Source organism: Macaca thibetana, chromosome 1, assembly GCF_024542745.1.
Source record: "Macaca thibetana thibetana isolate TM-01 chromosome 1, ASM2454274v1, whole genome shotgun sequence".
Taxonomy (NCBI): domain Eukaryota; kingdom Metazoa; phylum Chordata; class Mammalia; order Primates; family Cercopithecidae; genus Macaca; species Macaca thibetana.
The window spans coordinates 204,437,785-204,450,657 of NC_065578.1; the positions used below are offsets into that span (position 1 = coordinate 204,437,785).

General features: G+C 40.1%; 1 protein-coding gene across 1 annotated transcript in view; it reads left to right on the forward strand.

The window, feature by feature from the left end:
* The window catches only part of NTPCR (nucleoside-triphosphatase, cancer-related), an 805,437-nt gene that overhangs the window by 777,600 nt on the left and 14,964 nt on the right, over positions 1-12,873 (forward strand). The window contains exons 3-4 of the mRNA XM_050770321.1: positions 4,162-4,324; positions 5,462-5,558. Of these exons, the coding sequence (XP_050626278.1) occupies positions 4,162-4,324; positions 5,462-5,558 (260 nt within the window). The remainder of the gene's footprint in view (positions 1-4,161; positions 4,325-5,461; positions 5,559-12,873) is intronic.

Genomic DNA, 12,873 nt, shown 5'->3' on the forward strand with positions numbered 1-12,873 from the left:
GAGTTCTCATCTGAGAAGTGGGATAGCGTTGAGGTCAGATGAGAGGTGTAGGAGGAGATGCTTTTAAATCAAGGCGCGACCCATTTATCAAGCATTACTAAAAAGGACAGGTAGGATGGTGGTGGTCGCATCAGATAGGCTAAAAACAAGAAAGACGTGCTAAGAGTGGAGAGAGTGATTTCAGCTGCTTTTTAAGGCAAATCTAATTTTGAAGTTTATTGTGGGTTCAGGTATCAAAGGCCGTAACCCTGGATCTAGAATTCTCTTTCACTTTATTTTAATGATTATGTTTAGCCGTAAGTAGCAAAGACTACAGCTAATATTGCAGACTTTGGAATTTTATCAGGCATTGGATGGGGGAGATGGGGAGCAGAGGGTGAGGAGGAGGAGGAGGGTGGTTTGAGAAATGCCTGCTATCTAAAGTCACTCCTAAGTACTGCAAAGAACTGTTTTCTGAAAGTTGGTTTGTCGGTCCTTTATTTGAAACTTGGAATGCAGTTTGATACTCAGCAGGTTGACCCCAAGGCATCTGTGTGTTTTATAATGGAGGTGTCCTGTTACCGTGATTGTATTGGTGGTGGTTCTTGCTTCTCCTTTCTTTATCAAAGTCTTATCTACAGGTAGTTGAAAGACTCAGATTCTACAGTGTAGCTCTCTTAAACCTGTCCTCAAATTCACACACCTTTGTCTTTTCTCCTCCTCTTCTTAATGTAGTTACAATGTAACTTACATTAGTCAATGTTTATAGTATTATGGCCATGTAAAGATAATCACAACAGAGCCACATAATAATCTATCGTTTATCTTCCATTTATTTATTTATTTTAGAGACAGGATCTTGCTCTATCACCCAGGCTGGAGTGCAGTGAAACAATTAAAGCTCACTGCATTCTCAAACTCCCTAGGCTTAAGTGATCCTCCCGCTTCAACCTCCTGAATAGCTGGGACTAGAAGCGCATGTCACCACACCAGAGACCTATCTCTTGTTATGTTACCCAGGCTGATCTCCAACTCCTAGCCTCAAATGATCCTCCCACCTGGGTCTCCCAAAATACTGGGATTATAAGTGTGAGCCACCTTACCCATCTTTCTTTTCCTTCTTCTTTTTTTTTTTTTTTTTTTTTTTTTGAGACAAGCTCTCTCTCTGTTGCCCAGGTTGGAGTGCAGTGACACAATCTTGGCTCACTGCAGCCTCCACCTCCCAGACTCAAACCATCTTCCCACCTCAGCCTCCCTAGTAGCTAGTACTACAGGCATGAACCCCCATGCCCTCTAATTTTTCTTTTTTTTTTTTTTTTCCTTTTACGCACAACTTTTTTTTCCCCATTAGGAGTTATTGTCTGGTATTTTTATTTGCCTAGTTTCTTTCTGCCTTCTCAACATGTTCAGACCATCAGGTAAAGTCTCCTCGCAAAGAGGTCACTTTTCGTTGCATATCCTCTTAGTGTCCCTGGCACTTAGCATTTTTTCCGATTTCCAACTGTCTGTACCTGTGACTCATCTTGGAGGGCTTTCTCTGGTCCCTGGAGCCCACTTGGCCTGCACACAGAGCAGGCCAGAAGAGCCAGGGAATTCCTGTGCACTGGGATTAGCCTTCAACCGGTGATTGGTGAAAGTTAGTTGATAAATTCCCTACTTCCTCACTCCTCAGACAGGATAACTGAGCCACTTGCCCTGACTTGTCCCTTAGGATTCCCCAGTGGGATGAAGCTCCAGCTGCCCCCAGTGGAACTTGCTTGATAGTGCACCTCATGCTGGTGTCCTTCCCTTCCCTTTCTGAATTTCTTCCCTACCAGTCCATCATGTTGTCACTGCCCAGGTTAAACTACCTGCACTTGAATCTTTATCTGAGGATTTGCTTAGGAGAGAACCAGAACCAAAATAATTCCAGAGCTTTCAGATCTGTTTGTGCCTGGTATACAGCTACCATCTCGAGGTCTCCTGAAGCAGAGATCATTTCTTATCCAGACAGCACTGGGGTAGCAGCTTAATTAATGAAGAAAAAATTAACTGAAAGAAGATTCCTAGAGCTGAAGAAGCCGAAAGGGACTTTGCCCTAATGCTTCCTATTTATTGGTGTACTATGTTCTACACAACATACAGTCCCCAGAGTATACCCTTTGTGAACAGGAATAGTTACCATTGCTCCATTTTACCTTTTTCAAAATATAAACAGCATTTTTTGTTAGGATAAGAGTAAGAACCATTCAGGATAAGAATTAAAAAAAAAAGTTTTAAGGAAGAAAGTGACAATCACAGGGAATTTCAACATACAGAAATGAACATTGTAAATCTTTGTTCTGTATTCTTGATATTTTTTTTTTCTGTAGACACATACGTACTTGACCATTTTTTAAAAAACCATAATGGAATGGTTTCTGCTATTAACCTGCTTTTTTCATATATTATTTTCATACACTGTGGTCTATTTTCCATGCTAATAAATACACATAAGCGGTATATTTTTTAATGGCTGCATGGTATTCCTGTGTATTTATGTGCTATTGTATGCGTGGTGCCATGAGTTAGCATTCTCTTACTAATCAACATTTAGGTTGTTTTCAGTGTTATGCTATTACAAAGAACGGTGCAGTGAATGTCCCGTTTCACACATTTTGTACTGTTGATGTTGTTTCCTGAGGATGAATTCCTGGTCATGAACTGCAGGGTGCTGTGGTAGGCACATTGAAATTGCCCTTCAGGAAAGGAGTACCAGCTTACACATTCAGCAGTGCCATTACTTGCATGAAACAGATTCTTTAGTGACTTTCCTAAAGCAGTTGTTACTGAGGGCCAGGGCTGGATTAGAATTTCATCATTTTATGTTCTCCACAGTTCTACCAGCCGCATGCTCACTGTGGCTCACTGTAGCCAGAATCCTCTTGGGTTGCTGTTCATGTTCCAGAAAGCCAGGTGCCATTATTTTAATGTGAAGTGTGAAGATAGATACATTAAATAAGAATAATGGATCATATTTTATGTCAAGGAGGCTTAAAAGAGTGGGTAGTCTTAGAAATAGCATGATTTGCAACTCTGTAGTATCTCAAAATAGCTCACTTGCAGACATGCTGGGAGTTTTCTCTTTCCATTGTAGGGTAGTCATGATGCCGTTTACTTAAATCCATATTGGGAACAAGACTCATATTTTAAAAAGTCATGGTAACAGGTAAAGCCCTGTGTTGAAAGGTATGGTCCTTATAAGGGGTATAGCCTTGGGTAAAATACCTAACCACTGTGTGCCTCAGTTTCTTCATCTGTAAAATATGCATAAACATGGTAATTGCCTCCGAGCATGGTTGCAAGGACTTAACCAAGAAAATGCTTCCGAAGTGTGCTAGAACAGTGTCTGGCTCCATAATGTCAGTGATTAGTATTACTGTATTCGGTAGCACCTGTTGGTGCTTATAAACCCATGAGTTCATCAGAGTAGTCAGCTGGCCAGGGTGGATGGAAAGGAAGGATCAAGGTGGGGAGGATAAGGGGGCGGAGGTGCATAGGTTCAAATTGGGGAAGGTGTGGGGGATAAAGGTGAAGAAATGCTTACAGACCCTGGAGAAGATGATGTTGGAAGGAGTTGCCAACCTGATAGGCTTGCTGTTATGAAAAAGTTTGAAAGTGACCATTAACAGGGATGCTAATGGTATTTAAGAGACACATTTTCAGGAGTTACAGCAATGTAAGTCCAAGGAGGAACAAATTGATTTTCCCACTGTTAAGTGTAGGTCCATTTGTAATCTCTTGAAAGCTGAAATCTTAAATTCCCAGCCCCTGACTCAAGTGTGAGCAGTGTTACTTCCCGGGCAGAAAAATGGAAACTGTAAACCATTTCACAGGATGCAAATGGCACGTGAGAATATCATCAGGAACCAGTCAGTTGATTCTGGGATTGTGTATGTGACAAAATTCACAGTGTTTCACAATTTAAAAATAAACCTCAAGATATCATCCTTGTTTTTATTATGCTTGTTTCTACTTGAAATTAATCATTTTTAACACCTGGAGCAATCAAAATTAAATTGAAGTTCATATTCATAAATCCACTTACAGCCCATTTCTCTACCCACCGTAATTGCTGTCTCAGAGTCCGCAAGGGCTGTGTGTGCTCTAGTAAGGGAATGTTTCCTCATGGGCCTTTTTTCTTTTTTTTTTTTTTTATTTTAGGGGTTGGAAAAACAACATTGATCCAGAAAGCCAGTGAGGTTTTAAAATCCTCTGGTGTGCCTGTCGATGGATTTTATACAGAAGAAGTCAGACAGGGAGGGAGAAGAATAGGATTCGATGTCGTCACGCTGTCCGGAACCCGGGGGCCTTTATCGAGAGTTGGGTACTGATTTTTCATTTCTGTGGTGTTTTATTATCTAACCTCCCTTTTCCATCTGTGCTTTGGGAGCTTTTCAACAAGAGCTAAATTCACCGAAAGCAGATACTCTGTTGGGTCCTTGGATGCCTATCTGCTTTCCCTTTAGACTGAGTTTCTCTCTGGGCACAGGGTTGAGCCCAGTGATCTCATCTATCCTCAAGAATCTTGGGCCTTTAGGGATTTCTCAGAGACAGAAAACAGAATGAAGCCATCACATGAAAAAAGTATAAGAAAGTGATATTTTACTTAAAACTTATTCACCAAGTCATAAACTCCTCTCACTTTATAATTCTTAGTCCTGTTTCTGGTGCCACTTTTCAAAGACTGTTGATGTAGTAGCTGCTTGGACCTTAAGAGATAGCCCTGCCGTAACTGCAAGGCCCATTGTTGGAGGTGTGGACACGTAGGGTAGCTCTGTTCAAAGCAGAGAAAACCTGATCAGCTTTGCAGACTGTTGGGAACAGGCCCCCCCAAATATGGCCATAACCTGGCCCCAAAACTGGCCATAAACAAAATCTCTGCAGCACTGTGATATGTTCATGATGGCCATGACGCCCACGCTGGAAGGTTGTGGGTTTACCAGAATGAGGGCAAGGAACACCTGACCCATCCAGAGTGGAAAACCCCTTAAAGGCGTTCTTAAACCCCAAACAATAGCATGAGCGATCTGTGTCTTAAGGACATGCTCCTGCTGCAGATAACTAGCCAGAGCCCATCCCTTTATTTCAGCCCATCCCTTTATTTCCCACAAGGAATACTTTTAGTTAATCTATAATCTATAGAAACAATGCTTATCACTGACTTGCTGTTAATAAATATGTGGGTAAATCTCTGTTTGAGGCTCTCAGCTCTGAAGGCTGTGAGACCCCTGATTTCCCACTCCCCACCTCTATATTTCTGTGTGTGTTTAATTCCTCTAGCACCGCTGGGTTAGGGTCTCCCCGACCGAGCTGGTCTCGGCAACAGACCACCGCATTTTGTGTTTTTCATTTTTAAGGATGATTTAGCGTATGTGGAATGCCAGAGGCTCAGTGGAGCAGCTAAAAACCAGAAATCAATACAGGAGTTTTTCGACAAAGAACACAATGTCTTTTCCTTCAGGTTAGAGCCTCCACCTGGAAAACGTGAATGCCGAGTTGGGCAGTATGTGGTTGATATGACTTCTTTTGAGCAGTTGGCACTCCCCGTCTTGAGGAATGTGAGTACGTGGTTTCTGCTTTTTGAACCCATCTGCTCCTAGTGCATTGTGGGAGTTGCTGGCCATGGAAACAGAATGCCTTTTGCTCTTAAAGGTCCCGGTTTTGCATTTTACAGTTGCAAAGTCATCAGGTGATTGAGTCTTAATAAGGATAAACAACATAATTTGCTATCACTCTGAGCTACAAGTAAATTCCTATAAGTGCAGTACATATAAATATTTTATTTTGGAAAGGCTCTTAATGCCCAGGTACCAATTCCCAAAGACAGGTCTTTCCTCTGTCTTCTCACAGTCATATCTTAACCTGGTTTCATAGCACAACAAACATTTAGGAAGAGAAAATGTCATTATATGAACATAATAGCCAGTTGTTATTGAATGCCTGCCAAGTACTGTAAGCAGTTAACACATTATATTATTATATTACCTTTTTCAAAAAAGGAAAACACTATTGACATCTTACGGCTTCTTTCTTTCTACTTGGAATGCCTTTTATTTCATTCGCTTGCCTAATTACCCTGGCTAGAACCTCCAGTCCAACACTGAATAAAAGTGAGAGTAGACATCCTTGTCTTACTCCTAATCTTAGAAAGTATTTAGTCTTTCACCATTATGTATGATGTTAACTGTGTCTTATTTGTATAGAGTTTACTCAGGCATATTTTGTTGAGGATTTCTGCATCTTTATTCACAAAAGTTGTGGTCTGTAGCTTTCTTTTCTTGGGATATTGTTGGTTAGTTTTGGTATCAGGTTTGTACTAGTCTCATGGAGTTAGGAAGTGTTTCCTTCTCTTCTAATTTTTGGAAGAGTTTGTGGATGATTGGTATTGATTTTTCTTTGAATGATTGATAGAATTCACTAGAGAAGCCATGTGGGCTAGGTTTTTCTTGGTGAGAAGCTTTTAAATTACCAATTCAATCTCTTCTTATAGGTCTGTTGATTTTGTATTTTTTGTTGAATCTGTTGTGGTAATTTGTACCTTTTAGTAATTTGTCCATTTCATCTGAAGTATCTAAGTTGTTGACATACAGTTGTTCATAGATTCACCCATGCTTTTTACTTTGTAAGATTGGTGGTATTGTCACTTCTTTCATTCTTTATTTTAGTTATTTAAATCTTCTATTTTTTTCTTGGTCAGTCTAAAAGTTTGTCAATTTAGATGATATTTTCAAATAACCAACTTTTGTTTTATTATGTATTGTTTTATGTATCTATTTATCAGATATTTATCAAGTACTCCATATACAGTCATGAACAAAACAGACATGTTTTCTACTCTCTCAAAACTGTCTAGTGTAAAAGGCAGACACTCAGTAAATTTATACTTGTCATTGTCATTAATGCTGTGAAGGAAAGAACAGGGTGCTGTGGGGAGGGACAGGAAGAACTGACTTTAGACCAAGGAACCAGAAAAGAGTTCTGAGAAGATGACATTTAAACAGAAAGGAACAGGTGAGAGGGCACTGGAGAGAGAGAGAGTGTCGGGGTATTCATATGTGTCAGGGTGGGGAGCTCTAGGGAGAATATTCTGAATGGCAGGAACAGATGCATTAAGACCTCAGAGCCCTGGAGCAGGAGCAGGTGAAGAAGGTAAGTTTGGTGAGGTGGGGGCCATGAGATGCAGGGCTCTGTGGACCATGTTAAGGAATGTGAGTGTCATTTAATCTATTATAGACTTAATACTTTGATTTGTGAAAATTAAATGATACAGACCTGTCTCAAAAACCAATTATAAACCATCCAGAGGTTTCTGTGGCACCAAGAATAAAGTCCAAGGTCCTTTCAATGGCCTAGAAGACCCTGTAGCCCTGTGGTATCTGGCCTTACTAACCTCTGACCTCATCTTGCCATTCTTCAGCCACACGGGTTCACTCAGACTTCCCACACATGCCAGCCTGAGGCCCTTGGCACTTGCCATATTTTTTGGTGAGCACACTATCTTCCCAGTTCTTTGCCTCTCTGCTCCTTGACATTCAGAGCTCGGCTGAAGTATGTAATGGTGATTGCCCAAAGGCTGCTGAAGATTTTAGCTATAGCCTCTGAGGATATCCTGTAATCTCAGAGGGCTGGTGGTATCTTATGGTCTGTTTCAGCAGGGGGTTGTGTTTCTTGGAATCCACCAAGTTCTCCTTTTCTTCCTATACCCTGTTTCCTCCTCCCACCTCCTTCTTTCCTAATTCCTTCCTCTTGGAACTTTCCCTCAGTTCCTGTGCTGGTGACTCTTGTGGCTGCTGTGTTGTGCGGGAGCAGAGAACATGATACTTTTCTTTTTAGTTGTTTTCCTGTCACATACATTCCTCTCTACTTAAATGTTCAAAAGGCAAGTGAAATACTTCAAATGAAATTCCAAGTGAACATTCTGCTTTTAGGAGCTGACTGGGTCAATACAAAGAATTTTTTACTTACCCTGCTCAGGCAGAGTAGACCAAATCCTGGGAGAAGCGTTTGCACAGGTGTTTAGTGTCTAGCTGCAAGATTATATAAGAGATCATATGCTGACCAGATCAGAGCATGAATCTGTTTTTTAATTAAAAAATAAATACAGACTTCTCCCAACTTTTAATATTCTGATTGCCAAATGCAGACGTGTACATTCCATGTAGAAAAAGTTCCTGGCAGGGGATTTGATATGGTTTTGCTCTGTATCCCCACCCAAATCTCATCTTGAATTGTAATTCCCATATGTGAAAGGAGGGACCTGGTAGGAGGTGATTAGATCATGGTGGGGATTTCCCCTGTGCTGTTCTCCTGCTAGTGAGGGAGTTCTCATGAGATCCAGTGGTTTTAAAAGTGGTGGTTTCCCCCGCACTCCCTCTCTCTCCTGCTGCCGTGTGAAGAATATCCTTGCTTTCCCTCCGCCTTCCACCATGATTGTAAGTTTCCTGAGGCCTCCCCAACCATGCGGAACTGTGAGTCAATTACACCTCTTTTGTTTATAAATTATCCAGTCTCAGGTAGTTATAGCAGTGTGAAAATGGACTAATACAGGATTCTTACCCAGTCAGGGTCATGGATTTCTTTTCTGGAGCAGAAATTTTTCTCCCATCTTATATATTTTATGGGAATGAAGAAAGGAATAGGAATTAGTGTTTTATCTTTATACTAAAGAAAAAAATGAAAAGAATATCAGTTAAAATAATTAGGCAACAAAACTGGGGAGTATAAACTGACCATTTTTGACACTGGCAATGAAAACAACCAAGTAAACTGGAAATGTTAGAAACCCTTTATAAAGGGACACAGTGTTCATAGTGCTGGGATCTATGAAAACACAAATTCCAATAAGATATCCATTGTGTGTAAGAAGTATCACTATGTATGAGTGAAAGATAGTTTGAGGGGTGTGTGTGTGTGTGTGTGTGTGTGTGTGTGTTTTAATACTACAAAAAATAAGAAAACAGTACTTCTCTAATTAGATCAAGCAGGGCTATGCCTGTTTGCAGATGGGGAAGTAAGGATGTGGCTAGGACTGGTTGCAGCGGCTCATGCCTGTAATCCCAGCTCTTTGGGAGTCTGAGGCGAGCAGATCACTTCAGGCCAGGAGTTTGAGACCAGCCTGGCCAATATGGTGAAACCCAGTATCTACTAAAAACAAAAACAAAAACAAAAATCAGCTGGGTATGGTGGTACACGCCTGTAGTCCCAGCTACTCAGGAGGCTGAGGCAGGAGAATCGCTTGAACCCCGGAGGCAGAGGTTGCAGTGAGCTAAGATGGCGCCATTGCATTCCAGCCTGGGTGACAGAATAAGACTCCACCTCAAAAAAAAAAAACACACACAAAAAAAACCGGGAGCTGAAGAGCAGCTCCAGGTGAGGGATAGGCTCGGGAGGCCTAGGCACAACCCAGGTCCACCTTGCAAAGCTGCTCTGGTTGTGTTTCTTTTTTCTTTTTCTTTTCTTTTCTTGTCTCTTTTTTTTTTTTTTTTTTTGAGACAGTCTTGCTCTGTTGCCCAGGCTAGGGTGCAGTGGCGCCATCTCAGCTCACTGCGACCTCCACATCCCGGGTTCAAGCGATTCTTGTGCCTCAGCCTCCCGAGTAGCTGGGATTACAGGCATCTGCCACTGTGCCCAGCTAATTTTTGTATTTTTAGTAGAGACAGGGTTTCACCATCTTGGCCAGGCTGGTCTCGAACTCCTGCCCTTGTGATTCACCGGCCTTGGCCTCCCAAAGTGCTGGGATTGCAGGTGTGAGCCACTGCGCCCAGCCTGGTTACGTTTCTTTAGACAGGAATGGAGCCTGAGCATCATGGTCGCTCGTGAGACATAAAGAAAAATAGAGTGTGTGTGGAAAGCGTTCTAGACTGGTTTTTGGTTTTTGGAAAGCCTTTAGTAGGGTTGACTGTTAATTTTTTTTTCATTCCATGAGTTAATTCTTTCCTTATTTGTCACCATTTGTTATTTTCCTGAGTTTTCAAGTTCTAGATATTCACGGTTAAAAAAAATTATAAAAAATGTAAAATAAAAATAAAAATACAATGTGAATAACTCATAATCTTATCACTAAGTTAGCCAATATTAGCTTATTTTGTTTCTGCCCCTTTTGTATACCTGGTTTATTTATTCAGTCATTCAACATCAGGGAAAATGTTATATATAGTTTCATAGGCTTGGTGTGTTTCCCTTAATGTGATTGAGGGCCATGGGAATGGTCTCACAACACGCTAATCTTCAAAGCTGGGAGATTTTAGTGTTTTCATCCTATTTCATGATATGAGTTTTCATCTTTGATTTAACAATTACTCCCTCAGTGTTGGGCATTCAGGCTCTGTATCACCATTGTAAGTAAACTTGCAACAAAGCACCCTTTATACGTGAGTCCTTTTCTCTAACCATGATTGTTTCCCTGGGGAGGGTCTAAAAGGTGAAGTCTGAGCTGGTGGGGTGTGAACCTTCAAGGTCTTGATGGTGCGGCGTTGACTTTGTGTCCCACTGTCAGGGTGTGAGTGTGCTTGTCTTGCTGCACTTTGCCAGTCCTGAGCACTCTGCTTATTTTCAACACACCTCTTTGTTTTGATTTGCATTTTTCAATTACTAATGGGGTTAAATGTTTTTCAGTTGTTCATTAAGTTTTCCTTAATTTAAATTGTTCATCCATTGCTCTTCCCATTTATTTTCTTTGGGCTTAAATAGATCTTTTATAAAGCAGGTAGCCTTTTTATATTATTGATTCTATTTTTCTCAGGTTAGCACTTCACTTTGGTGATTGTTTTCCCTTCAACATAGAGAAAAGTCTATCCCTATTCCAAATTTATATAAAATTTTACCTATATATTTCTTTTTCTGCATGCTTTTTTAAAACATTTATGTTTTCAATCCATTTGGATTTATCTTGAGTGTAATATGCTATGAGATTCTCAACTGATTTTCTTCCAGATATTTAGCCAGTTTACTAAAACTGTTAACCCGTTTCTAATTAGTTTTTATGCTTAATTATATTAAAGCTATTTATGTGTGCGTGTTTATGTGTAGTGTTTCAGAGTTATCTGTTCTCTTCCATTGATCTGTTTGATCCTTGCATCAGTACCATAGTATTTTAATTACCATGGTAATCGTTTTTATTTTTCTTCTTCAAAAAATGGCCTTGTTCAGAAACTGTAATAATGGTGGCACTAGTAGTAGTAAGCTATTATTGAGTGCAAACTACGTGCCAGGCGTGAACTCATTTAATCCTCAGAACACTATCATTATATTCCTATTTTACAGATGAGGAAACTGAGGCATAGAATGGAAAGTTACTTGCCCAGGGACACACTGATTGCATAAGTGGTAGAGCTGGAGCGAACTATAGAATCAAGACTTTATTATCCATCAAAAAAAAAGTGTCATATGGAGTGATCGGAACTATAGCTATTTTGACATAACGGGTATCTTAATTTTTCAGATAATCTTAATTCTCCACAGCCAAAAATATGTTTCTCTTTCTCCATTTATTTCTTTAAAATTTTTATTGGTGAGGTTATTCATAGGGCCTTCCTATTTTCTGGTGCGACTGGAATTAGGATTGTTTTTTTCTGTTTTCTAATGATAAAGGCTGATAAGATAATGCTGGCCTTTTTCATAATGGCCTTTTTGACAGCTACCCTAAATGCTTTATTAAAATTTGATGCAATGTAAGATGTACCATTTTATTGATTTCCAACATATCTCCTACTCACACAAAATGGAGACAATAGATTATAATGTTTTAAAGAGCAAAGGACATCTACTCAGAGCCCTGTTTTCCAGGCGAACAGTGTCATCTTTTACAAAGATCTGTGAAAGGAAGAGTAAGCTAAAATCAGAACATCCAGGGAAAATCAACATAGTTTGAGCCTTGTATTTTCCTGTTTTGATTAAAATAAGGCTTTAAAGTATATTGTTTTTGAGAGCAGGATCTACTTTTGATTCTGAAATAGACTCTGCTTTGGAAAATCTTAGAAACTTCCTTTGAAGGTGAGAGGACTCCTGTCTAGGGAAAAGTATTTTGTGTTTGTTTTTGTTTTTTTAGACTCTTGATCTGGAAGTGTTCCATAGTGTTTCAGGCCACTTGGCTTTAGAAAGAATGCAGAAAAACCAAGTTCTAGTCAGGATCTATTCTTGAAAGATTGACAAGCGCCTCAGCATTGCTAGAATTTCCGTCATTGCCGTTAGCAAATGTGGCATTTTATTCTTTGTTCTCCCTCAGCTTCTGTTTCTCTACCTCATGTATTACAAGTCCATAATGCAGGATCAGCCAGGGAAATTAAAAGCTATCTGATGCAAACAGAAAATCAGTTTTTAAATTGTCAGTAAGGACATTCCTACAGTGAGTCAGCTTAGGAAAATGAAGTGAAAATTCAGTATGAGGTTGACTCTGCAGTTCATTTTGCAAGATACGTCATGGCAAATCTTCATAATTTCTATTGAGCAGAGACTGAGACTTTATTATTTCTGATTGTTGGTGAGATTCTGTGGATTTAGACGCTAAGCAGGCTTTTGCCCTGGGTTATGACACCTTCATGTCTTTCTTCTTGCAGCCTACTCTCAAGAAATACAGAAAAGTTGCATGCTTCTTAAGTCGCATGTCCCTTAAGCTGGACTGGGGTTGAGTTTGTGTCAACTGTTGCCGTTTTCCCTTTTCCTCACTCACTTTGTCCCATTTCCAGCACTTCCTTCTCTCTCGCCTCCCATGCATATCAGTGTAAAACCACACTCCATTAGGAGGAAGTTCATACGGGGTGAGTTGGTTGTTTTCTTGAATCTGGTACTGAGAAAGTACATATATGTGTGTTTTCTTTTTTTGTACTGATAATTTTTTTAAGTTCATTTGGATAAAATTTTACTCTTAGAGAAAGT